Source organism: Sorex fumeus, unplaced genomic scaffold (assembly GCF_029834395.1).
Source record: "Sorex fumeus unplaced genomic scaffold, SorFum_2.1 ptg000034l, whole genome shotgun sequence".
Classification (NCBI taxonomy): Eukaryota; Metazoa; Chordata; class Mammalia; order Eulipotyphla; family Soricidae; genus Sorex; species Sorex fumeus.
Window position 1 is genome coordinate 42321211 of NW_026606091.1, and position 27637 is coordinate 42348847.

General features: G+C 40.1%; 1 protein-coding gene across 1 annotated transcript in view; it reads left to right on the plus strand.

The window, feature by feature from the left end:
- The window catches only part of RAD23B (RAD23 homolog B, nucleotide excision repair protein), a 43705-nt gene extending 17092 nt beyond the window's left edge, over window positions 1-26613 (plus strand). Inside the window, exons 2-10 of the mRNA XM_056117205.1 lie at window positions 3383-3464; window positions 4162-4241; window positions 7834-8129; window positions 13011-13066; window positions 17899-18026; window positions 20517-20649; window positions 22892-23019; window positions 23566-23736; window positions 26487-26613. Of these exons, the coding sequence (XP_055973180.1) occupies window positions 3383-3464; window positions 4162-4241; window positions 7834-8129; window positions 13011-13066; window positions 17899-18026; window positions 20517-20649; window positions 22892-23019; window positions 23566-23736; window positions 26487-26600 (1188 nt within the window). The 3' untranslated portion in view covers window positions 26601-26613. The remainder of the gene's footprint in view (window positions 1-3382; window positions 3465-4161; window positions 4242-7833; window positions 8130-13010; window positions 13067-17898; window positions 18027-20516; window positions 20650-22891; window positions 23020-23565; window positions 23737-26486) is intronic.
- Window positions 26614-27637: the final 1024 nt, after the last annotated feature.

The following is a 27637-nucleotide window of genomic DNA, read 5'->3' on the forward strand; positions in this document are numbered from 1 at the left end:
GTCAAATCCCAAGGAGTGCTGGATCGGGGCACCAGGGCAATGTAAGGTGCTCATTGAAATGAACTGTGTCAGGGGCAGAACCAGGGGCTTAGCGCCTGCAAGGCATAGTACCTTCGATTATACCTTTTTAATTCCTCTCTCATGGTAATCTTCATCAAATACTAACAGTATGTATAAGATCAGAACTGTCAACATGATTATAATCAAGGATAAACCATAAGAAGTTGAGGATTATTCTTCTGAACCACTTATAGCGTAAAATATGCCATCTAATAATGCTCGTTCCCATACTTATTTGACGTGTCCACTCCTCCGGAAAGAAGAGTGATTACTCAGTGTCCCCCTGGAAGTCTCTTATCATTATTCTGGAGTCACCCCGGCAATGCTAAGGACTTAATATTGGTTCTGTGCTCAGGGGTCTCTCCAGGCAGTGCTCAGGGGAACCTTATTCAGTACTCAGGTTGGCTACATACAAATGCCCTTACGTTTTTACAAGACACTGTTCTGTCTCTTGGACCCATCCATCTTCTTTCAAGTGCGCAAATAATGTTTCACAATTTCACCCAAGGCTGCTACCACCACCCCAACCCCTCATACACAGATTTTCCAGTGTCTCCACATTTTCCAGTATGTAATTCGTTCACACGATCATTGATGAGTTCTTGGAAACGGGCACATTAAGCTAAAATGACAACAAAACTACGTCCTCCATAATTTTTAAATGCAGATTGAAATTGTATTTTTTTTCTTCCTCATCAAAATAAAAATGGAACATTTGAGGGCCTGCCGACCTGAACTGGATAAAGACGGGAAATTCAAAACCTTTTCCCTTCAGGCTTTGCAGTACTAAGGATAGAAACCATAGCCTCTACCCATGTAAGGCATGACCTCTACCACTGAGACACTGAATTTCCTGCTGTTGAGATCAAATGTTCTGTGAGCTTTTGGGGGTTGGAGGGTGGGGGAATTGTTTCTCGTGTTATCTTTAGCAAAGCCTGACAAGCTGCCCGTGACGTATTCGATACGCCAAACACAGCAACAATTGTCACAATGGAGACGTTACTGGGCCTGCTCGAGCAAAGCGATGAGCAACGGGAGGACAGTGACTTTAGAGAACATCAGAATAGCAGTGATGCTACTATTCCTTTTTTAAACGAAAAGTTAGTAAAGTAAGGTCTGTTTATAGAGTGCAAATTACTGAAGTTGAGGTTTAAGCTATGTTTTGGTAGCAGTGTGAATTTGTGAAATGATTTAGCCTCTTTACATCTGTTTACTCATCTTTAAAATTGCATGGATGTTATTTCCATTTGTTCCAGAGTTTTGAGGCTTATGTGAAATTGTATATATTAATATATTTAAAGCTGTGTGTAAGCAATACTTTTTTTGCTTTAGAAGAGTACACCGTTGCTTCTTATTGTGCAAATGAAACTTCTGTCCCTTTTTATCAAATAGATTTTTTTATATAAAACTCAGAATAATATACCTAGGCAATTATCAGGAGTATCACTGTATCACTGTCATCCTGTTGTTCATCAGTTTACTCAAATGGGCACCAGTAACATCTCCATTCGTCCCAGCCCTGAGATTTTAGCAGCTTCTCCCTACTCATCTTTCCCAATGTTGCCATATTGGAGGCTCTTTTAGGGTCAGGAGAATGAGACCTGTTATTGTCACTGTTTTTGGCATATCTAATACACCATAGGTAGCTTGCCAAGCTCTGCCGTGTGGGCAGGATACTCTCAATAGCTTGCCGGGCTCTCTGAGAGGCATATGTGTATATTTTCCTCTATGATTTGTTGCCCACTGTCTCAACCTGATCAAATATGGTGTGGTAATTATGGAAAATGGGTAGGGAGTGTCTTATGATGTGTCAAGGCTGCATGGTCCAGGAATATATTCACTCATGCGTGAGACTTGGCCTGAGTAGGGAAAGCAGCCTGGAGTGTGGTGGTGGTTGGGTAGTGGAGGTCCACTGCTGAGGCTGGGTCCCTTGGGGCGAGGAGGGCTCTCACCCACCCCCCTCTGGGGTGCCCCGAATGAAAACAGCCTGGCACGGAGTTCCGTGGTATGGTTATGGGAGCCTCATTTTATGCTCCCTTCCGGAGAAGCAACCATGAGTTCATTATCAGGAGTGATTGGAAAAATGGAAGGAAATGGTATGAATTACTTAAGCAATGAATAACTTTTAAATATCGGGTCTTGCCTTTTTTTTTTTTATTTTGCTTTTTGGTTCACACCCAGCGATCCACAGGGGTTACTCCTGGTTCAAGCACTCAGAAATTACTCCTGGCGGTGCTCAGGGGACCATATGGGATGCTGGAAATCGAACCCGGGTCAGGCCGCATGCAAGGGCAAACACCCTACCCGCTCTGCTATCACTCCAGTCCCAGGATCTTGCCTTTTTCACTCCTATGTCATACTATTTCCTAATCAGTTTCCCAAAAATGATGATTGATTTTAAGTTTTATAATCTTTCTGTGTCATTTTAGGAATCGAAGAGACAGGCTATAAATATCATCTCGCCCTTATTTTATAGAGGACACTGTGTCAGGGTACTTGTTTAAGATTATTTCAGTACAGGTGTTTCTTAGCCTTGTCTGAACTTTGGAACTAAAGCTTTTTAGACATACTAAGGTGTAGGCCACGCCTTCAGAAATTGTTCATCTGAAGTGATTGCACAATGAATCATTTGCCTTTTAACACTCACTTTTAGCTATTAACATTAAAGTATTGTTGTAAGACTGTAATTTTATTTCTTAGGCCCTTTTTGTTTCCATTTTGTGGCTCTTGGATTATTCCAAGTTTGGTGTTCGGAGGTCACTTAAGCAGTTCTGGGGGAGCCAGATAGTTCCAGGGTCAAATCCTGGTGCATGTATTCAGTATGTTGAGCCCTCTCGCAGACCTCTAAAACCTTTTAGAGATGGCTTTTTCTTTACTTTTTACTCCTCTGGAAATAAGCCACAAACTAGCCTAGCGTTTTTTTCCCCCTCTTCCTCACTGGGCATCCCAGATCATGGGACTGTGAGAATCATCTCAGAGCATCTAGCTGGGGAGCATCAGAGATTAAACTGGTAAGATTCATTCTTGCCAGGCAAGTGCATTCAAGCCTCTGAGCCACCTCCAGCTCCTTCTTACTGGTAGTCACAAATGTCATCATCACTTGAAAATATCTGACAGCACCGGGATTTAAATTCAGCCTCTGAACCACCAACGCAATTTGACGACCTTATTGTTTGTTTGTTTTGCTGCAGTAGGCTAAAAACATGGAAGTCTTGGGTAGCATTAATTAAAAATATAAAAATTTCATCTTGCATTCTGTTTAGGTTCTGGGTCGATATTTGTTGTTTAGATTTAAAACTGAAATCTTTTGTTTTTCTGATAGGTGAAGGCACTGAAAGAGAAGATTGAATCTGAAAAGGGGAAAGATGCCTTTCCTGTTGCAGGACAAAAATTAATTTATGCAGGTATGAATTAAATATTAAGTTTAATGTGTCTTTTACTTTCTTGCAGTGTCATTTAGTTTTAGAAATTGTTATTTTTCTGAATTGTACTAGATGCAAGTTGATCAGAAAAACATAATTACATAGGTAGAATGGGCAGATGTTTGAAAATGGTATTAATTTTCACGTTTCCTTCGATTTTCTTTTTAGTGATGTATTGTCTTTGGGGGTGAGGGATTGGGCTAAATCCAGCTGTGTTCAGGTCTTGCTCATGCTCTGTGCCCAGGGATCTCTCCTAGCAGCAACACTGTATGTTTGAGTGGGGCTCACCTGCTGGTGCTCAGGGCTTACTACTGGCTCTTTGCTCAGTGATCACTATGGCAGACGGGGAGGACTATATGGGAAGGCATATAAGTCTTTCCCATGCTGTAATATCAAGCAGAGCTTTTTAAAAGTCGTATCTTTTGAAAATCTCTGATGTACAGGTCATGTTTGATAGCTCTTAGTCCTGTTGATCATGTTTCCGTTTCCCTTTATCTGGGATGATCATTCCATGTTTTTCTTGGGGTACTGATAGAAGTGCATTTTGTTTTTGAGGCCCTGTGTGTGATCCCCAGCATTGTGAAGAGGGGAAAATTAATGGTGGCGATTGTTCTGGTTTGTTACACAGAAGACAGTGTTTACTCTGCCTAAGTGACTTCTTTTTCCCTCATCATGTTAGGTAAAATTCTCAACGATGAGACTGCGCTGAAGGAATATAAAATTGATGAGAAGAATTTTGTGGTGGTCATGGTGACAAAAGTAAGTTTCTGTCTCATCCCATCATCTTTATGTCTGTAAAATATTCATCCCGGATCTGGCAGCATAAATGACTAGAGTTACGTACACCCATAGTGACATGGTCCAATGTAATCAAAACAATTGACACATAAAACATGTTAAGATGAGTAGGTTTTGGGGCTGGAGTGCTAGTACAGTGGGTGGGATTCTTACCTTTCACACAGGTCGATCTCCAGCATCCCATGTTGTCCCCAGAGCACTGCCTGGAGTAATTACTGAGCGAAAAGCTAGGAATGACTGTTGACTGTTGGGCCGCATCATTGGGTGTGGCCCAAAAACACAACATAAAGTTAATGAGGTTTTGCTAGAGTACTAAAACCTTTAATTATATACTATTAGGAAGTGGGCTTCGAAGGAATTAGTATGTTTCTCATTTTATAAGGTAAAGGTAAAGGCCCTCCCGTTGATCGTCGATTTGCTCGAGCGGGCCCAGTAACGTCTCCATTGGAGACTTTGTTGTTACTGTGTCTGGCATATCGAATACTCTCGGTAGCTTGCCGGGCTCTCTGAGAGGGGCGGAGGAATTGAACTCGGGTCTGCCATGTTGGCCGCGTGTAAGGCGAACGCCCCACCCGCTGTGCTATCGCTCCAGCCCATTTTGTAGTTTTTAATAAGGCTACCATAAATTGACTTGCCAGTTGTGTACACAATTTGACAAACTTATCTAAGCAGGAGAATCATGTAAATTCGTATTTCCATGATTTTTAGTGAATGAAATAGACTTTTAGATACCAAACAAAGGAAAAGGCAAGTAAAGCTATAATAGAATGGTTATTGTGAGGAAATTTTCAACAAGAACTTTTTGTGACTTAATTGCACTGTGATATATTTGGAATAGTGTGGGTTTTTTCTTCACCCATAAATTTTAGGCATTATATTTAGAATAGTTTGTAAAAGTCAAAGTTTTCCTAAGAAGCACAGAATGAATAGAGGTTTTGTTTTGCTCATGTACTTGTTCAAAGGACAGAATCTGAGTCTGAAAAGATAGCACAGTAGGTTGGGCGGCTGTCTTGCATAAGAATGGCCTGGCTTTTTTTTTTTTTTTAAATTTTTATTAGTGAAACACCATGAGGTACAGTTGTAGACTTACAAATTTTTGTGCTTGGGTTTCAGTTATACAATGATCAAATACCCATCCCTCCACCAGTGCCCATTTTCCACCACCACAGATCCCAGTATCCCTTCCACCCCTCATCCCTCCCATCCCACCCTGCCTCTGTGGCAGGGCATTCCCTTGTTCTCTCTCTCCTTTTGGGCGTTGTGGTTTGCAAGAGAGACATTGAGTGGCATTCATGTTTGGTCTGTAGTCTACTTTCAGCATGCTTCTCCCATTCTGGGAGGATCCTCCCAACACCCTTTATTTGGTGCTCCCTTCTCTCTCTGAGCTGCCTTTTCCCCTACCATGTGTGGCTGGCCTCCAAGCAATGGAGCGAAATTCCCGGTAAACCTCCAGGTACTAATCTCGGCTATTCTTGGGTATTAATCCCCTATTTTGTTACTTTATGTCCCCCAGATGAATGCAGTCTTTCTATGTCTATCCCTCTCTTTCTGACTCATTTCGCTTAGCATGATACTTTCCATATTGTAGCTCTTGTATGTAAATTTCATGACTTCATCTTTTCTAACAGCTACATAGTACTCCATTGTGTAGATGTACCAGAGTTTCTTTAACCAGTCATCTGTTCTCGGGCATTCAGGTTTTTTCCAGATTCTGGCTATTGTAAAGAGTGCTGCAATGAACAAACAAGTGCAGATGTCACTTCGACTATACTATTTTGAAGAATGACCTGGCTTTGATCCCTAGCAGCCCATGTGAGCACTGCCAGGCGTAATTCCTGAGTGCAGAGTTAGGAGTTATCCCTGGTCATCATTGGGTATGATTTAAAGAAAACCCCAAAAGACATAATCATGAAGTGAAACATTAAGGTAGAGAAGTGACAGCACTTGATACTAATTACATTCACAAAATTATATATGCAGTAGAATTAAAGAAGTTTTGATTGTTGCACTTTTGAACTATGAAACATGCCAGTTTACATATGTGGACTTAAACCCCTTCAAATCCATGAAGAGCAACATTGGGACAGAGTGGTAGTTGTCTGCCTTACATGCAGCAGACCTGGGTTCAGTGCCCCAGCACCTCGGATAATTGCACAAGCCCACTGTGAGTAATCCAAGAACACAGAGCCAGCTGAAAGTCCTGGACACCGCCACCTCATCCCCCCAAAGAAGCATGATACTGGCAATACTGTATTTAAGCGATTTGAGCACAGGGGCATAGAATCAGATGAGGAAACTTTATCTCCCCTCTTGTATTCTTAATTGTGGTGAAATGTACATAACACAAAATTTACCCATTTATCATCTTCAGCTGTAAAATTCTGTGATTGTCGGCATATTCAACCAGTGTCATTAGTATGCAGAGATTTTTTTACTTTCCAAACTAGAACTTTGTACCCATTAATTAGCAGCCCTCCTTTTCCTCCCTCTGCCATACTCCTGCCAACCACTGTTCTAGTTGTCTGTGAGTTAATGGTTTTAGTATGATGTTTGTAGCATCTTGTAGTATACAATATTTGCCCTTATTTTTTTTTTATTGAATCACCGTGAGATAGTTACAAAGTCATACAACGATTGAATACCCATCCCCCCACCAGTGCACGTTTTCCACGGCCAGTATCCCCAGTATCCCTCCCCTGCATCCCACCCTTCGCCCACCTCTATACATTTGCCCTTTGTAATTATCTCTTGGGCTGGAGCAATAGCACAGCGGGTAGGGCGTTTGCCTTGCACGTGGCCGACCCGAGTTCGATTCCTCCGCCCCTCTCAGAGAGCCTGGCAAGCTACCGAGAGTATCTCACCCGCGCGGCAGAGCCTGGCAAGCTGCCCGTGACGTATTCGATATGCCAAACACAGTAGCAACAAGTCTCACAATGGAGACGCTACTGGGCCCGCTGAAATAAATCAATGAACAACGGGAGGACAGTGCTACAATTATTTCTTAGTGTAATGTCATCCTGTAATTTCATTGCACATAATGGGAAATACATTGAGATGTATGTTTGCTTTTGGCGTTCTATAGTTTAGTAGCCATGACTGTTTAGAACATGACTAAAATTTAAGCAGAATAGATCTCAGTAGGTGTGTGCATTTGAGAAGAGCTAGCTAAGATCTGAACTTAATCTACCTTTACACGAGATTCTAGTTACATTTATGGTGGTTTTCTTTACAAATTAATACTATAGAGGCCACTTTAATAAGTGGAGGAAATTACGTGGTCTTTTTTGGGGTATTGATTTCTGTTCTTTTTTATTTACTTAATACAGAGCCTGAAGTTCTTTCCTAAAGCTCATTGATTGTTAATATATAAACTCATCAACTTTGAAAGAGTTTGCATAAAATAACTTAGATTCATAAATTGTCATTTTGCAAAATTATTTTTAACTTATAAGTTTGTTTTAGTACAAGGTGCTGCAAAACATGAAACTGTGCATTTAGTTAGAGACATGTAGTATTTTATCCATGACTCGTTCCTTTTCTTTTTGATTTTTAGCCTAAAGCAGTGACAACACCAGCACCAGCACCACCCACAGCTCAGCAGTCAAATCCCGCCACCACTACCACCACCACCACCACCACAACAGTTAGCTCCCCTGCAGCACCACCTGTGGCCCAGCCCTCAACCCCCACCTCTGCTTTAGCTCCCACTCCCACACCTGCATCCATCACTCCAGCTTCAACCACAGCATCTTCTGAACCTACATCTGCTAGTGCAACCAAGCAGGAGAAACCTGCAGAAAAACCAGCAGAAACACCAGTGGTGGCTACCACCCCAACAGCAACTGACAGGTAAGAACGAAATTCTAGGAAATAGGCTCTCAGGGTATGTTTATACCAAGAACTAAAGGTCTGTGTTGTATTTTGATTTTTGGTTTGATCTAACTGAATTTCTACAGTGTTTACCTTTTTCTGAACTGTAAGCTTGCAAACCATTTGTGTGTGCATGAATTTCTGTAATGTGGGTTAATGCCAGATGTTTACCACAGCTTCTATCTGTATTCTCTTACCCTAGGAAAGAGGTCAGAACCCTTACTCATTTTATTCTGTTATATATGTATTTTTGGTTTGGGGAATCAGTAAGTCGCCAATGGTATTCCTGGCTCTGTGCTTGGAGATTCATAACAGTGCAGGGGATTGAACCTAGGTCTTTACTCATTTTAGTTAAAATGTTAGTAAATACTTGTCAGATTTTTAAAAGGCTAGATGGGGCCAGAATAAATAGTAGTATGATGAGTAGAGTATTTTCCCAACTTTGATCCCTGACACACTTTGTGATTCCTTATATTCGCCATGTGTGATCCCTGAGAGTAGAGCCAGGAATAAGCCCTGAAGACCACAGGTAGCTGTCGCCCAAAACCCTTTCCAAACAAACAAACAATTTGTATTATGAAAAGTTTGACATTGCCTCCCTGTTAGTAGTTAATCTATAATCTTTTGTTAATGTATATTATAAAATTTCTTCCATGTCAGTTAAAAATATTTTTATTTGCTACATAACATTGTAGTTATGTAGACTCTCCTCCCCCCGCGCCTGGCTGTCCTCACCGGGGCCCCTTGGAGGAGGGCGGGTTGAGTTTCCCTCTCCACCCCGAGCAGAGCCCCGACAGCTGAAGACCTCCGGGACCCAGCCAAAGCCATGCTGAGACCACTCTCCACACGCTTGGATGAGGAACTGGCTGCGGAACCCAAGTGTACGGGACCCAGGGCTGAAATCTCCAAGCCTGCTCAGTTTAGGACTGGGCCTCCTCCACCCAGCTGCCCCACCTTCCAGTAGCTAGACAGTTACACCCACCAACTGCCTTGTAACCCCATCAATGGCCATCCAAAATCGCATGGCCGCATTCATGGCCACGTGAACTCTTATTCTCTAGTTCTCACTCTCAGAGAACCCGGCAGGTTTCTGAGAGTATCATACCCGCCTATATGCCTGACTAGGAACACCTGTAAAAGTGATTAGAGGCTGCCCCAAAAGCTACCTAGAGTATCCCGCCCGCACGGCAGAGCTTGATAAGCTACCTGTGGCGTACTCGATATGTCAGAAACAGTAACAATGAATGATCCTCATTCCCCTGATCCTGAAGGAGCCCCCAATATGTCATCGGGCTACACTTGCACTTGACAGGGACAAATGGAGACGTTACTGGGCCCGCTCGAGCGAATTGAAGAACAACGGGGTGATAGTGATAGTGAACATTGTATTGGGTCGTGAAATTTTTCACTGTTAAAGTGGGTGAAAATGGAACTCATCTAGTCGTGTTAGTATAAGAATTAAATTTGTGGAAATTTAAGCTTTGGCTTATGTAGAACTTGAAAGCAAAAAAGCAAGAATAAATTCCTTATGGAAATAATGACGATTTCCACCCCACCCCCACCAGTGATAAAATAACCAAAGCTAATGCTTCCAGTTCTCTTTGATGGAAATTTTCCAAGGGAATCCCCTCTGAGAGTGTGTTACATTGCCCAGTGTTCACTAGCACTGGCACTGTTAATATGTCATGGCTTCACTGCAGACCTCAGTGGAGTAAATGGTCTCCTTGGAATCTGACCCAGAAACAGTGGAAAACTGTAGCAATTAGAAAAGTCACGTGATGATACCATATGTTATTCATAACCAGCAATAGAAAACAAATTATCTAGTGTTGCCTTTTCAGGAGATCTGAGTGTTGGGGTAAAATCCCAAATAATGGTGGATCTGGTGTCAAAATATTGAATGTAATCAAAGTAGATAGAATAATATGAAAGTCCTCTTCCCACAGGTAGGAGGAAGGTTTTGGATGGGGGTATACTGGTTTTTGGTGGTGGAAAATGGGCACTGGTGAAGGTATGAAGGTACAGGTGGTTCATTGTATGACCAAGACTTAACCCCGAAAGCAAGTCATGTGAAGGGATGTTTTTGATATTTATAATGATGATCAGAAAGAATATTTTAGTATTCTATCTTTAAGTGTAGTACCTTTTAAGTGTATGACCCAGTCTGCCTTGGTGGAGGGTTCTAGTTGAACTAATTCATTGCTCCTTGGGGCTTCTTCATGAAGAATCAGAAAGAGGACACACAGTCCCTAATAAATCCTTTTGGAGTTGGAGAGATAGTACAGCAGGTAAGGTGCTTGCCTTGAGTGCACCTGACCCGGGCTCAATCCCAGGCATTCCATATGTTTCTCAAACACTCCAGGAGTAGTTCCTGAGTTACTCCAGAGCCAGGAGTTACCCCTGAGAGTTGTTGACTGTGAACCCCAGAAATTAATAAATAAATTCTTTAAACTTGTCTTAGGTGTGACTTGACTAGTCTGAGATCCCAGAAGCATAAATAGGCAGCAGTATCTCAGAAGTAGCAGCACATGCTGGTGAGATTTACCAGCAAATCTCACTTGCCTGGTAGTAGTGTTAAACTAATTCAGCCGAAATGAGATAACCCAAAGTCCGGATCAGTTATTTCTAAAGGCTGTTGGTTAATTCTGTATGGCAAGGGATCTTACCAGTTCAACAAACGCCCTACCTGTTGTGCTACTTCTTCAGCCCCTGTTTACCTATTAAAGAGCTAGGCTTGCCTGTACAAACTTAATTGAAGTTGCATTGAGTCGATAGTCAGCGATCCTATAGCCTAGATGCCAAGAGTTCCTTGCTTAGTAGGGCTTCATACATGCACTATTTATTCTTCTTCGAACTATACACCTTAATGAAATACAGCCCAGAGAGTGACGAATGGAGCAGCTCTTTTTTTGAGTTGTAAAACACTTGCATTGCCCTTTAAAGCACAGAATTTAGAGTAATGATACGTATCCGGAGATAAGCAGTATGAATTTGAGGCTGGCCCTTGCTGTTGGTCTGACATTTCATTACTAAGAGTTTGTTTGTCCAGGTCAGTTTTATTCTTGGAAAACCATTTTATTATGATACAAACCCCCCATGTTCTCTTGTGTAAAATGACTGATATTTGTAATTGAGGAAAATAGAAGAGACAACCTGAATTTCCAAGCAGAGTAATTTTCCCCGAGATTGACTCATTTTAAAGAACAGTGCTACTGAGATTGTGGTAATCAGCAGTAACATCTATGGAGGGTTGTTTGAAAGCCCCGACCTCTAGGACGAATCCCAGAAAAGAATTTTAACAAGTTCTCCTGCTGAATCCTTACGATTCCTAAAGTTTGAGAAACCGTGTCCAATTCCAGAGGCACTAAACTGATTCAGAAGGTCAGTAGTAGCCTCGGGTGCAACTACAGAGTGCTTTCTGTTCACTTAACGTAGATCTCCAGCATGCTGAGTGCTTCTTCTGAAAGAGGATGTAGGGCAAATTAGTTTGGGAACTACTGGTCAAATGTATGCACTTGTTTTTCTAACACGAGGTGCTGGAGATCAGATCTAGGTTTTATATCCTTTTATATGCTTTAAGCCACATCTGGACCTCAATGAATGAATCCTCTATAAATGGATGTTTCAAAGTCTTACTACTACATGGAAAAGGCAGAACAACATAAATGTATTCAGGGTAAAATTGCCAAGTAATAAAGGCAATAACAATAAACCGAGCAGAATCCCAAAGCAACAATGTTTATCTCCAGTGCAGTGCTGTCAGTGTAGAGGAAAGCAGGACGAAAGGGATGACACTTGTAAGCAGTTTTCTCTGTTTGGGGAGGGGGAGATAAAGCTAGATTGAGATTGAGGAATGGTGCTTAAATAGTACCCGAATCTTCATGTTCAACAGTAAATTTTAAAGTGATTATGAAAATACTGATTGCTAGATAAAAAAATAGTAGTGAGGGAGACTGGGCCCTAACAGATTCAAAAGTATTTTAAGCATGATACTGAATAGGAATGATTAGTATGGTTCCTATTAGGAAGACTGCTCAATGAAGTATATACGGGAATGTAACCTAAAGTAAAGGTGATTTAAGGTAATTTGTACCATACGGTAATTTCAAATCATCGGACACGGGGAACTGCTTTTTTGGATAAATGCTTAGTGGATCGAAGTGGGGGAGTTAGACCTTCTCGTGCCTTATATTCATAAAAGTGAACTCTAGATAAATATTTTAATGTAAACGTGAAACTGTAGAGGAGAACATAGGGTGGAAATGATAACCGGGGAAATTCTTTTCTGTATATGAATTTCTGAATTTGGGGAATTCATATAAAGAAAAGAATTTCCCAAAATTCAGAAATTTGTGATAATTATTAATCCTTAACTCTGAAGATGTGGATAAGAGTGTTATTTTATATCTTTGGGCATTTAAGAAATGAATGTTCAGGGAGCTGGAGAGAAAGTGTAGTAGGCACTTGCCTTGCACACAGCTGACCCAGGTTCAATCTCCAGCAACACAAACATTATCCTCTATCCTCGGCCCCCTTTCCAGGAGTGATACCTGGAAAGGGATGCCCACAGAAACCAGCAGTAAATACTGAGCACAGCTGGTGGGTATGTCCCAGCTCTCTTTCTCCTCCCTTCCCACACAGCCCTCAAATGTGAATTTGCAGAATAGATTGAGCTTTAAGATTGGAAGGTCAGGCAAAGTCATGACTCTTATGGATAAAACTTTGGAGTTTAATTTAGAACATCTTTTGCCAGACTTTCACATTTCATTAAAGTGAAGAAAAAATCTCTTTGTAAATTTCACAGCTCCTGAGCTTTAATGTAATACTTTCTGATATATTGTTTTCTAAAAATCTTTACAGTACATCAGGAGATTCTTCTAGGTCAAACCTCTTTGAAGATGCAACAAGTGCACTTGGTAAGTATCTCCAGGGTAAATAGCCTTATAAAAGGAAGGGAAGAGGTTTAAGATTTGTTTTTCTAATAGGATAATTTTCATGGTTCTTCTAGTCAAGTTGCTAAATGATTTAAAGATTAATTTTTTTAGTGAATGATTTTTATTTTAATCCTTTAAATTTACTTCGAGAGTTAGGCATATGCCTCTCATTAAAGTAAATACTTTTTGTGTTGATTTGTCATAGTATCTTTGGAATGGGTATAAAATGTCACCCCAGATGCCTCATATTTTAGATATTTCATTTCATTTCCAGCCTTTATTCTACTTTTTAGCCTTATAGGGTTCCAGTTTCATCCTGTTTTTTTTATTGTACTTGAAATGAGTATACCGTCTTATCTCAACTTTTACACCAATCTGTCAGAAGTAATTTTGGTTATTTCCTCATTAAGACATTTCTACTGTTCCTGCTGTGCTTCTAATTATTTGTCTGTTGGCTGACAACTCTGTTTCTTCCCTTTGGAACTCTCCTATGTTATTGGAAATGGTGGCAGGGTGGAAAGGAGCAGGGGAATCGCAGCTTCAAAGAAGTCTTCTGGAGTCCTGTTTGCTACTATAGCAGCAGAGTTCTAACAGCAACTGTACCTCCTCAGGTTTGGGGTTGGTCTTCTTTCCCCGCTTGATTTGAATGTCTAGGTGCCCATTGCGTGGAAAAGTATTTTACTGGTTGCCCTCAAAAACCAGTAATGGCAGAGTAGTTGTTGAATAATGGAGCTTATATTGCCAGCATGTTTCAAACTCTGTTCACATGCATGACTATTTTCTGGAGCAGCTCAGCTGCAAAATGAGCAGGAGTGAGTGCCTCCGTCAGGAAGTCTTAACCATTTGATTTTAACTGAGAAAGGGTTTAGGCAGTCCTAGGCATCTGTTACGAAGATGCTGGAAGGGCTCAGGAATACACCAAAGCCCTTTCGTAGCTGCTGCTGCTCCACCTGAATCCTTGATGGCACTTGACTGTCACATCTTCTGTCTCCCAGAGCAACCACGAACTTTATGGTCCCCGGACCCCTAAGGTTTTACGCATTCTTCATCCCATGTTTATCTCCCATATTTATCTTGATGCCTTCTCTAAACTTTGCCTTTTTTGTCTTCTTGATACCATTCTTTCCTTGATTAATATTTCTGACAATTTCTTCTTAGACTTTCTAGGTTTTTTTTTTTTTTTAATTTTAACTGAGTGTCAGTGCGTGTTAAGGGGTCGGGGCGGGTTGTGATTCTGCTCTGGGCCCAAACTCAGAAGTTCAAACTGGGGGCTGGAGTGATAGCGCAGGGGTAGGGCGTTTGCCTTGCACACAGCTGACCCAGGTTCGATCCCCAGCATCCCATATGGTCCCCCGAGCACCTCCAGGAGTAACTCCTGAGTGCAGAGCCAGGAGTATCCCCTGTGCATTGCTGGGTGAGACCCACAAAGCAAAAAAAAAAAAAAGTTCAAACTATAAGAATGAGAGATACTGCATATATCCGTTGTGGATTCCCAAAATTTCTATACACATTTTCCTCTGAACTCCTAGTCTTTTTTTTTTTTTTTCTTTTTGGATCACACCCGGTGTTGCTTAGGGGTGCACTCAGGAATTACTCCTGGCAGTGCTCAGGGGACCATTTGAAATGCCAGAGATTGAACTGGGGTCAGCTGCATGCAAGGTAAATGCCCTAACCCACTGTACTATCACTGCAGCCCCTCCCAGTCATAATTGTTTTATTTTATTTTTATTTGCTCTTTTTTTTTTTTTCTGGGCTTAAAACCCAGGGCATCACACATACAGGGCTTGTACTTGACTGCTAAACTATGTCTCCAGATCCCCAGGCTGTTTTTGTTGTTTTTCCCTCTTCCCGGTTTTGCTCTTGCTGCTGTGCCCAGGTTTCACACTCTTGCTTCCTTGTGCTTGCATTTACTCGGTTGCCATCCGCTGGAGATCACAAACTCCAGCGGTGTTGAGAATTCCAGGCAGCCGCCGCTGCTTCTGTCATGCCCGGCATGTGCGGTGGTTCCAGGCATCCAGCTCTAGTGCCTCTCAGCTGCAGGTATCTGCTCTCCCGCAGAGCTATCCCCGAGTCCTAGCCGCGCTCCTTCCACACCTCCCCTTTTTTCTTACTGAATCACTGTGGGATGCACGGTAAACACAGTTGGTCATAATTGGGTTTCACTCGTACAACGCTCTTCTTTTAGGCATTGTGGTTTGCAGTACTGGTATTGAATGGTTATCAGGTAACATCATTTTACCTGCTTTCAGCACTCAGTTTTTGCCAGATTCATTCTGTAAGCCATCAGCTGCAATACTTGGAACTTCCACAGATTTCTCAAGATCAGTATTGACTCGCCTTTCATTATCTCTGTGTCTTCTCTGTTCTTACTTCCTGGCATCATCTTCATCTTTCATCCTCTACTCAAGCATCCTTGACCCTCTGCCTCCCTGAACGCAATGAGCCCGTGAGTCTTACTGATCCTCTTTTTAATATCTCTGAAATATTTTATTTCCATGACACTTCATTTCCTTAATGTTCTTCAGCCGTTGATACTTTTGCGTTATCTCCTTGAACTGTTCTCTTCCCTACCCTTAACAATTTTCTAGAAGGCAGGTTGATTGAAGCACTTTCTTCTCATGGAATGAAAGAGAAGTCTGAGCTTTATTTCTGGTGACATTTGTAGGTTGCTCATCACTAGCTACTACAAGTTCCTCATCACTGCTACCAGTGTCCTTTTGTATTAGGAAAAACAAAAGATTGTTTTGAATAATAAAGCAATACATCTCTGAAACTGTAATATACTAAGAACCAGAGTGTACATAAACTGGCTGTCAGAGTATGTTGTAATGTTATATAAAGGCCTGGGATAGTTGATGGTACGGCTGGTGAAGCAAAGTCTAGATCGTTGTGACTGAAGTTTGTTGTGTGTAGAGGATTGTCAAAGGCTGAGAGACTGAGATAGAGTGGGGTGGGATGCCGGGGCGGGGGGGGGGGGGGTGTTGTTTAACTTATATTTGCAACAGCCTGTAGGCTTGGGAGTCAGGAAGGTGCAAGCCGTGTTGTGATTTGATTTTGAGTGAAGGCCGTAGAGAAGAAGGCACCAGATTGGTCTAGGGTGTCATTTAGAGGAAGAGCTTGTGAGATGTAAAAAGAGGGAAGAGGGATTGAAATCACTGATGTTCAAGTTTAGTTAGTAGGATAGAAGTTCTTCTATTGAAAAGTGAATTGTGCTGTGATGCATTTGGAGGGAAATTCTTTAGAGGTTCAGAGGGGCAACGCTATTGTCACTTAGGAGAGTTTGACCTGAAAAGGGGGAAAAATATCAAAATCATGTGCAAGGAAAAGAACCACTTATTTCTGAAAGGACTTGAAGTATATTTATTTGCTATTAGCACGACATAATAGGGCATAGTTAACAAGTGATCAGAATAAATTACCGTAGAAGATGAGCAAGAGAGAAGATAGCTAAATGGTCCAAATTTTTATTTTGTCAGAAAGGAACTAGTACTTATAATAGGAGTGGAATAAAGGTGGTATATGTGAGGTCAGTTTGGGGAGAGAAGGAATTATTATTATTATTATTATTATTATTATTATTATTATTAGTGAAACACCATGAGGTACAGTTGTAGACTTACAAATTTTTGTGCTTGGATTTCAGTTATACAATGATCAAGTGCCCATCCCTCCACCAGTGCCCATTTTCCACTACCATGGGTCCCAGTATCCCTCTCACACCCCACCCCACCCCCATCCCCCCTCCCCCCATCCCACCCTTCCTCTGTGGCAGGGCATTCCCTTTTGTTCTCTCTCTCTTTTTGGGTCCAGTGGTTTGCAAAAGAGGCATTGAGTGGCAATCATGTTCGGTCTATAGTCTACTTTCAGCATGCATCCCCCATCCTGGGAGGATCCTCCCAACACCCTTTATTTGGTGCTCCCTGAGAGAAGGAATTTTACTTTCTTTCCATCTCAGTATTTTCTATTGTCTGTTGTCCAGGTTTCCATGAGCAGCAAGCACATAGAGTTGAGAAAAGGGTGGAGACTATAGGGTAACCGTGCTTACCAGCTTTTGTGGTTATATGAATTTCTACCTGCTAACCACCTCCCCTCCTGTCCCCACTGCTTTGAAAATAAAAGGCACCAAAGGAAAACTGAATTTGTTTACAGCAGAGTTAACTATTTGAAATATCCACCCTATTTGCTTTCAGAAATGAATTCTTCTACGGTCTTGTTATATCCTGTTATATTTGTGCTCCATTTATACTAGACTTTTTGTCTGCTATTGAACTTCCTGTATTAGTTTTCTTTTGCATAAAATACCACAAACTTAGTGATTCAAAGTAACACCAATTTTTTCCCTAATGGTACTAATGACATAGCTCACTAGAGAAAAATTGGGCACATAAACTAGGGAAGATTTGTTTTCTGGTTTTTTCAGTTCTAGGAACTTACATTCTTGGGTCAAAGCCCCTTCCTTTGTCATCAAAGGCAGAGTAGCATCTCTGAACCACACTCTGTCCTTTCTACCGTAGAGTTATTTCTCTGATGGTCTCATCTCCATCCCTCCTACTTTTCTCTTTCAAAGTCAGCTGTTTAGCAACCTTATTTGCCTCCTGTAAACTTAGATATTTGTAGATTTTAAGAATTGGCATAGAAATCAGATTTGAGGGTATTATTTTGCCTGCCACTTTATGTATTATGGTTCAAATGCTGTTCTTCATCTTTGTATTCCCAGTTGTCTACTCCGTGAAACATTATATACATATATACAGGAGGAGACCATTTATTCATTAATGTTCCTTTTCTCTCCTGTCCCACACATCCTCTTTTAGTGACAGGTCAGTCTTACGAGAATATGGTGACTGAGATCATGTCAATGGGTTATGAACGAGAGCAAGTGATTGCAGCCCTGAGAGCCAGTTTCAACAATCCTGACAGAGCAGTGGAATATCTCTTAATGGTGAGAAATATTTATTTATTACTTTATTCTAGTTAAGACCAGAATCTCAAAGCTTTCAAAGAAAAAGTAATCACTGGAAGGGGGGGGGACTATATAAAATAATTTGCATGATACTTTTTAATAGCACTTTAACTGTATTGATAAAATAAATTATAAAGTTGATCGTCCACTTGGGAGTTGTACCTTCAGCTCTAATTATATCCTCATTAGAGGATGAAAGGGGGTGGGGGGCGGGCAGTTGCAGATTTTTAATTCCCAGTATAATCCAACATTTTACTAATGTAATTAACGGCAGCTTTTAAAAATGGGAGTGTTCACCTAAAAATTCAGATATCAGGGCCAGAGAGATAGTGTAGAGTGCATACTGCAGACTTCCACAGCATCATATACGGGTTCCTGGGCACAGCTGGGTGTCATCGAAAAAACAAAAGTCAGATACCCAGTTTATCAGGATGATTCAAATCCTAGGTCTTCACTAGGACTTAGAAGACCTTTTAGATCCTAAGATTTTTTGCCCGCTTTTGCCTGATTTTATTATTCATTTTCATGTTAGCTTATATATCATTAGTAGTCAGGGAAATTTTAAATATGTTATTGTGGGCATGGACTGAACTACTTTATCATAAAGAACTTATCAACTTATCACAGACCAAAATAACAGCATAGAGTTTGTTGTTGTTGTTTTGCTTTTTGCTTTTTTGGGTCACACCCAGCGATGTTCAGGGGTTACTCCTGACTCTGCACTCAGGAATTACTCCTCGGGGAACCATCTGGGATGCTGGGAATCGAACCCGGGTTTCCCCTTGCAAGACAAACTCCCTACCTGCTGTGCTATCACTCCAGCCCAACAACATAGTTTTATAGCAACATCAGATTAACACTTATTTATTTTTTATTTTAATGTAGGAATATTGCTATTCATTCAGCCATTGATTAGGCTGATAGAATTGGACATGAACTCCACAGATTAACATTTTTTTAGTCTTAACTTTTTTTCTATAATTCTTTGGTGTCTTGGAGTATTTCCAAATCTGAACTGCACTAAGTAACCCTTTAGAAAGGCAGAATAATCACTCTTGGTGACTGGCGTCCATGGCCTTTTTTGGTTGTTAGGATAACCTTTTCAGAACTAATGGTTAAGAGTCAAGATCATCATCAAGTAAATAGCCCCTCTGTCTTCACCAGTTACTTGCTGCTCATTTGCATATGAGATTCACGAGAACTGTTTTCTCACCATGTTATTTTATCCTTTGAATTCTCTTTCATTGCCCCCTTGAGAAAAGTCTTTAAATACTAACAGTGCAGGCAAGGTAGTACAGTGGGTAGAGCGCTTGCCTTGCACACAGGTGGCCCAAGTTCAGTCCTTAGCACCACCAGGAGTTATCTATGAGTGCAGAGTCAGGAGTAAGCCCCTGAGCACTGTCAGGATTGGGCCCAAAAACCAAAATAATAAATAAGCAATTTATCAGTTAGGAATTAAATAAAGAATTACTGTTGATCTGTTTATGGTCCTCTTCCACTCTACTCTCCCCCAACCACCACTCCCGCCCAAAAAAAAAGAAAAAAAGAGAAAACTATTACCTTCTTTTATAAAATGGTCTTAATTTATGCATTGTTCAGAGTTCTGTTATAAGTTTGACAGAATAGATTTCAGCATCCTTGTATGCTTTGTGTGTTTTGGATGTTGCCTATTGATTGGAAAATAAAGTAGCATTTACCATCTCAGATGTAGTATTTCCATCATTCTTCACAAGTCTCTTAAGTCTTATAATGACTTGTTATAAGTTGTATATAAGTTTAGTCATTTGCTTAAAGCAAAATATGTTTAGTGCGTTACCTAAATAGTGGTTTGTTTTAAAATTTGTTGTGTAATTTTTGCATTATTGATTTTATTTCTTTATTTTTCTACACTTTCTGGATAAAACTATTTCCAGGGGTTATGCTGTGTGAATCAGAAACTTTCGGTGATTTTAAGGTTTGAGTTACAAATAAGATCCTTTGTATCATTAAACAATACCTAATGATGGAAATTATCTAGAGCTCAGAACTCTACACACTAGAGCAATAGGGTATCATAAAAACCAGACATGTCCAGTTTTGACAATTTGTATCTCATATCTTAAAATTTCAAATGATGAGGCTTTCAAATAATCAGCTTTAAGAATCTTGCCTGATACTTTAGTTAGATGTAGCATGTATTTCTTAACATTACCACATTTTAAATTCTCATTAGTTAGATGTGGCTATTGGGTGTTTTATTGGATGGTGCTTCCTTATAACCATATAGGCTTTCTCTGCCACGTTGTAACTATTTCTAATCAGGTTTGCAGATGATGGTGTTCTGTGGCAATGCCTTGATCCCTCTCATTTAATCGAATAATTGAATCAAACATCTGATGCTTTTTGAAATTAGTGTGTTAACAGATTAATAAATGTTGTACCCTAACTTTTAACGATGGGATATTTTAAAACTTGGGAATTGTGTTGTAGGGAATCCCTGGAGATAGAGAAAGCCAGGCTGTGGTTGACCCCGCTCCGGCAGCGAGTACTGTGGCTCCTCAGTCTTCAGTGGCTGCAGCTGCAGCAACTACAACGGCAACGACTACAACATCAAGTTCTGGAGGTAGAAGGGAATCTTCTGCATGGGGAGGAAATGAATTTGGCCTGGATTGGTAGTATAAAATAATTTAACCTGAAATATTGCTAAGGAAAGGTTTCTTCCCAAAAGCATTTAGGTTAAAACTATTCGTCGGTGTTAGACGAAAACCCCTATAGAAAAAAATGCCAACAAAAGATACACCTTTGTTTATATTAAATGTCATCGCTGCAGTTTGGCCAAAGAGAGTATTCTGGTTTGCTTACTGTAAGGGTAAATGAGTCTTGCTTTGAATTTGCTTTCCTCTTTCTTTGTCCTACAAATGTAATAAAAAATCTAGAAATTCAAAGCCAAGTAGGGCCCTACTAATTATTATAAAGCCAAGAAAAGGTCGATTTCCTTGGTTGAGAAAGAAAAGTATCTAGGGCTGGGGAAGTACAAGTGAGTGAGATATAATGGTTTATCCAGGTTTGATCCCTGGCTTCCCGTATGGTCCCCCAAGCCCACCAGGAGTGATTGCTGAGTGCAGAGCCAGGAGTCACCCCTGAGCACCCCCAAGTGTGGCCCAAAAGCAAAAAGAGAAAGAAGAGAGTATGTTTGGAGTTAAGGCACAATCTCTTGCTTGCTAGCATCAAACTTCATTGCCCAACACTTGACCAGGGAGCAATGCTTGGAACAAAGCTTGGAGCCTGTAGAAGGCACAGGCATTGTGTAGCATTCTTCTTATGCTTTATTCTGCATATTGACAAGTAGTTTAAGCTGTTAGCTTTGAAAGACCGTTTTTGGGTGTATTCCCTAGCTCCACTATGGTGATTAATGGACAAAAATCCCCAGGCATTTTGATTATTCTCCCAAGGACACTTTCCATTTCTGAAGATTCAGCCTGGGAGTGGGGAAAAGGCCCTGCTTTGGTTCAGTTTTAGGATGCTGTCCTGTTCACCCCATCTTATTGAATGACTTTGTTCTCAGTTTCATTTTTTTCATCTATAAAAGTAATGCTACATGAGGACATTTTTTAGAAAATTTTATTACCTCTGCTACATAGCTATTTTAATATAAAGGATTTGTGTAATTTAGACCATGATAACTACATCAAAAAATTAATTTGCGTGTAATTTTTGGTTTGCCAAAGCATAATTAAACAGGCACTGCTACCCCAAAGTCATGTTACAGTTAATACCTTTTTTGGCATTAATGCTCTTAAAGGTGATTGTGGTCTAAAGGGCTCTAAATGAATTTAGATACTGAATTTAAGAATCCTCAATTATTTAGAATTAATCCAGTAATTTTTTAGTATTGGATTTCTTGCAATTTACTTAACCTCAAGTTTTTGTGAATCCAAATATATGAAATTTGAAATACTTGGAGTGACAATAATAAAAAATCATCTATATATTTAATAAGAATTCTGATCTGTAAACCTGAACTCTGAGGTATTAAATTCTCCCACTGGTTTAGAATTTCCCAGGAATTCAAGTCAATAAGGTTGAATTGAAATTGGGGGTTTGGTTTGGTTTGGTTTGGTTTGGTTTGGTTTGGTTTGGTTTGGTTTGGTTTTAGGGCCACTCCTGGCAGTGCTCATGGGAACCATTTGGGATGCCAGGGATCAAACCCAGGTGGCCACGTACAAGACAAGTGTCCTCAAACTCAGATTGTTTTCTTTGATAAATTAGTTGTATTATAGAGTAAATTTTTACTTTTTCATATCATCTGTTTTACCTAGATACTTTTTGTGTGTTTTGGGTAATTGACCTGGTGGTTTTCAGGGCTTACTCCTGGCTCTGGGCTCAGGGATCACTCCTGGCATTACTTGGGATCCAAATGTGTTTCCTGGGCTCAAACCTATTTCAGGCACCTTACAAGTTCCCAGAGCAGTTGTAGGAAAATTTTAGTAATATTAAATCTCTTGTATTCTCCACTCGGCTTAATGATAGCATTAATTTCTACAGTATAAAACTTGTAAGTTGGTACAGGTTGAAGATTTTGTCGTTTTTGATTTCATCTTATAGATAACTTAGAAGTCAAGTGACTTCTACTTACAAGTGTTTACTATAGAAATTATGATTGAGGACCAGAGAGATAAGTCTTAGGGTCAAAGTTTTTCAGTCCCTGAACCTCAGCACCAAGCAGTAGTCTCGAGCACAAGGCCTGACTCCCTCAACCCAAAAGTAAATAAATTTTATGAGAATATATGTGTGTATGCATAGTGACTGAAGGAGCTCTTTGTATTTGCAATTTGAATTTTTGTTTTAAAATATGTATGTTTTAGGTCATCCCCTTGAATTTTTACGGAATCAGCCTCAGTTTCAACAGATGAGACAAATTATTCAACAGAATCCTTCCCTGCTTCCAGCTTTGCTACAACAGATAGGCCGAGAAAATCCTCAATTATTGCAGGTAACTATTCGTTCGTGTTAACTTCAGAAGTCTGTTTAGTGTTTATTACATTTTGTGAAAGCCCATAAACTCACCCTGTACCCCAGCCTTCTTTCCCCTCAGCTCCATGACAATTCTTACAACCTACACTTGCGATATGGCACACTGAAAAAAGAGTCAGGAACTGAAATTGTGGTTAATTTGTCACAGAAGTTTAGAAGACACCACTAAAGAGACTGTAATTTTTTTAAAGCTTTTCCCACTAAACTTAAAATTGGGAGTACTGCCTCTAGAAAATATAGCCATGAACTAACTAAAAGCTCAGTTCATGAAATATTTGGGTTATATATAACACTGCTGCTCACTATTGTGGAAGGGTTGTATATGTGTAGTGCTGATACTTCAGTAATATACAAGAAATCACATCTTTCCAAAAGACTGAAAAGTCTGGACTCTTACTAAAATATTACATAAGTACAATTTTATCTTGTTTCAGAATTCTTTTCTGAGGATACTTTGTGTCAATATTTTTTTTAATATTTTTTTCTGTCCTTCAAATCACCACAGCAAATTAGTCAACATCAGGAGCATTTTATTCAGATGTTAAATGAACCTGTTCAAGAAGCTGGTGGTCAAGGAGGAGGAAGTGGAAGTGGCAGTGCAGGAATTGCTGAAGCTGGAAGTGGTCATATGAATTACATTCAAGTAACACCTCAGGAAAAAGAAGCTATAGAAAGGGTAAGCATAAGTCAAGGTAAAACTTGAGTGCTGGGCCCAGAGTACAATGGGTGGGGCACTTGCCTTGCACACGGCCAACCTGGGTTCTATCCCCAGCGCCGCTTATTGTTCCCAAGCCCACCAGGAGTTATTCCTGAGCTTAGAGCCAGGAGTAATCCCTGAGCACCACCAAATGTGTCCTCCACACCCCCCCCCCCCCCCAAAAAAAAACCTAAATAAATAAAATTTGAGTTCCTTAGTCACACTGGCATTTCAAACCTGGTAGTTTGATTGCAGTGAGACAGTCTCTTCTCAGTTCAACAATTTCAGCAGCTTTTTTTTTTTTATATATAAGTGCCAGTGAAGTGAGCCTAAATATGTTAAGTGTAAATACCATCATGAGGTCAGCTCAACATTAATTGCTATTTTAAAATTCAAGTAGGGAGGGCCAGAAAGAGAGTACAATGGGTAGGGCTCTTGCTTTGCATGTGGTGGATCCAAGTTTGATCCCCAGCAGCCTGTATGGTACCCAACCCCTGCCAGGTGTACACCCCACCCCCCCAAAAAAATTCAAGGAGGTAAAAAAGTAATCTTGAAGTATATGCCTAGTTCAGCATTATTCACTTCTAAAATTCTTACTTCAATTTTTTCTACACTACCATCACTAAAATATAAATTGGTTAATGTGTACAATTAGAATCAGAACCTGATGTCATAATTATTGTGCGGGGCGGGGGGCACACCTTGTGCCTTGTGATGTTGGCGACTACTCCTGACTCTGCGTAGAGGTTATTCCTTGCAGTCCTCAGGACTGTGCAGTGCCAGGGATTTTTCCGGCCTCCTGCATGTAAAGCATGCTCTCAGCTTTTGAGTGCTCTCTCTGTTACCTACTATTTGTATCTTGGGCCAACCTTACATACTTTCCTAGAATAAGCCCCATTAGTCACGATGTCCTCTAGTATACCACAATAAATCGTGATGCATAATTCTTTTTCTGTATTGGATTTAGTCTGCTGCTAGTGGTGCTTGGAGAGCCGTGTGCTGCTGAGGATGGAACCTGGGCCTCTTTCATGCAAAATATGTGCAGCTATTTCTTCAACTCCTGGCTTACAAAGTCACTTTTATGTTCATAATCCTGGGTCCAAGGAATGAGTTGGGATGTATTCCTTTCTCTTGTTTGAAAGAGCTAATGAAGAGCTGCCACTTTCTGTAAATGTCTACTAGAAATGGTGAATCTCTCTCGGTCCAACCTTTGTTTTTGGGGGGGGTGTTGTTAGGAATAATTCTTTCTCCTTGTATATTTAGGATTATTCGGATACTCTGCTGCTGCTGGAATCTGTCAGTTGGCTTGATTTGTCACTCTTGATTTTTCAAAACCAAGTTTTGGTGTTGTCAATTTTTCTGGTCTTACATTATTTCCCTCTGTGCTTTTAATTTTGTTTCCTCTTCGTTTCAGTTTCTCAGTGTGGCAGTTAGGTTGCTAGTTTGAGAACTTTCATAATACAGATGTTTTTAGCCATTTGCTTCCTTTCAGGCAATGCCACAGAAACCCCTAAGTTTTAGCACATTGTAATTAAGTATTTTCTAATTATATTTCTACTTCTTTGATTCATTGGTTATTTAGTTATTAGGATTGAATTCCGTGTTTATCAGTTTCCTAAGTTTCCTTCTGTTACTTACTTTCTTGTTCTGTTTATGATTCTGGGCCATACCTGGTGAAAATTGGGCCTTACTCTTGGCTCTGCACTCAGAGATCACGCCACCGGATGGGGTGCCGGACAGTGAGCCTGGTTGGCTGCATTTGTGAAGCGAGTGGCTGGCCTCCTGTCCTTTCTCTGCAGACCTCCTTGTATTGATTTTTAAGTTCATTTCATTGGTCAGAATATATTTTGTATGATTTTAATCTTTACCAATCTATTGGGACTTGCAACATAACATTTGTCTTTCTGGAGAATGTTCCACATACTGAGAAGGCTGTTTGTATGCCTTTTTTTTTTTTTATCTTTTTACTTTCAGCATATGTGTGTCTTTGACTCTAAATTACATGTTTTATAGATGCACATATTTGGATTGTGCCATGTCTATGTTTTACTTTAACACTACTTTAATTTGGATAAGATCTAGAAAACAAAATAATCTTCCAGCATCTTTTATGGATGAATGGTTGAATGTTGAATTGGAATTTTGCCCAGTATTTTAAGGTCATTTCTTCATATAGTCTAATGCAAGGTGATTTTTATTTTACAAATAATAAAGTGAAATAGTTAACCTCTTGGTTGCTCTTGACCAGGTCCTTTCCCTTCTCTGAGCCAGTTGATTCACATGTTTCTGTTTATTTAAATCAATGTTTTAGTGTTGTTGCCAATCATTGTTAGCAAAGAATTTTGTAGGTGATTGTAGAAGAAAAGGGTGAAGATTTCCTCTAGTCCCATTTTGATTCATTGGCTATCCACATTTTAAAGGGTAAAGATGAGGCTGGAGAAACAGTACAGTGGGTATGGTGTGTATCTTGCAAGCGGCTGATCTGGGTTTAGTTCCTGGCACTGGATATAGGCCAGGAGTGATTACTGAGTGCGTCACCAAGAGTTAGTTAGCCCTGGGTACCACAACAGGTATAGTCTAAAAACCAAAAAGTGAAATATAATGGGCGAAACAAGCGAAGTTTGTATGTAAAGATTGGAGAACTTTGTCTTTTTTTAATCATAACTTTTCAAGTGTTGATTAGCCAGTAGTGCTGGGATGTAACCCTTAATTTTTTTTCTTTTTTCTAGTTAAAGGCATTAGGATTTCCTGAAGGACTTGTGATACAAGCATATTTTGCTTGTGAGAAGAATGAGAACTTGGCTGCCAATTTTCTTCTACAGCAAAACTTTGATGAAGATTGAAAGGAACTCTTTTTTTAAATCTCACACTTCACACCAGTGCATTACACTAACTTTGTTCACTGGATTGACTGGGATGACTTGGGCTCATATCCACAATACTTGGTATAAGGTAGTTGATTGTTGGGGGTGGGAGGGAGGGATCTAGGATATAGGGCAGGGATAAATACAGTGCATGTCTGCTTTCAATTAGCAGGTGCCGCAAATCCACACAGTGTGTAAAATATTATACAACCAAAAATCAGCTTTTGCAGGTCTTTTATTTCTTCTGTAAAACAGTAGGTAACTTTTCCTAGGTTTTACTCTTTTTAGTGTACTAGATCCAGAAATTTAGTGTAATGCCCTGCTTTATATTTCTTTGGCTTAACATTGGTTTCAGAAAGAATCTTTGCTCTCTAGAATCCACAATCTATTCCATGGCAACACTGGATAATGGTTTTATGAATTTCAAAAAAAATTTTTTTGAAGCAACTATAAACAGAAATGCCAAATTATTAATGGTTATTGTTGCTGCTTCAAATAAGTATAAAGTAAACATATAAGGAATCCCATTCTTTCATGTTAAGTACTGGGTGGGCTGGGGTGGGGAACAGAACTTCTCTTAAAATGAAAATAACTGCTATTTTAAAATTTCTTGATCGCTGAATGTGAGGCCCTTCTAACATGATTTGAGAAGCTGTACAAGCATAGGCAGACTTACTTTCCTGTTTACATTTTTGTAGTTTGTTTTGGGGGTGAAAATGGTAGGTGTCTAATTACTGTTTACTTCATGGTTACATTGCAGTAAAGTTTTAAACACCATTGCATGTTTGCTTTTGATGTATCCCTTTGTGAAATGAGCACTTTGGGGCCAATAGAGAAATGCAACATCTGTCCTCCCTTTCTTCCCCTTCCCTCAGCAGGAATGTGTTGGTCAGCAAATTGTGAGTTCAAACTGCTGCCCCTTTTTTAAAAACCCGCAAAATGCTGATTCTGTTCAAAATTAATGCGAATGTTTCAAATTGGGTTTTTGATATTTGTAAATGTTTTTCCTTATGGTA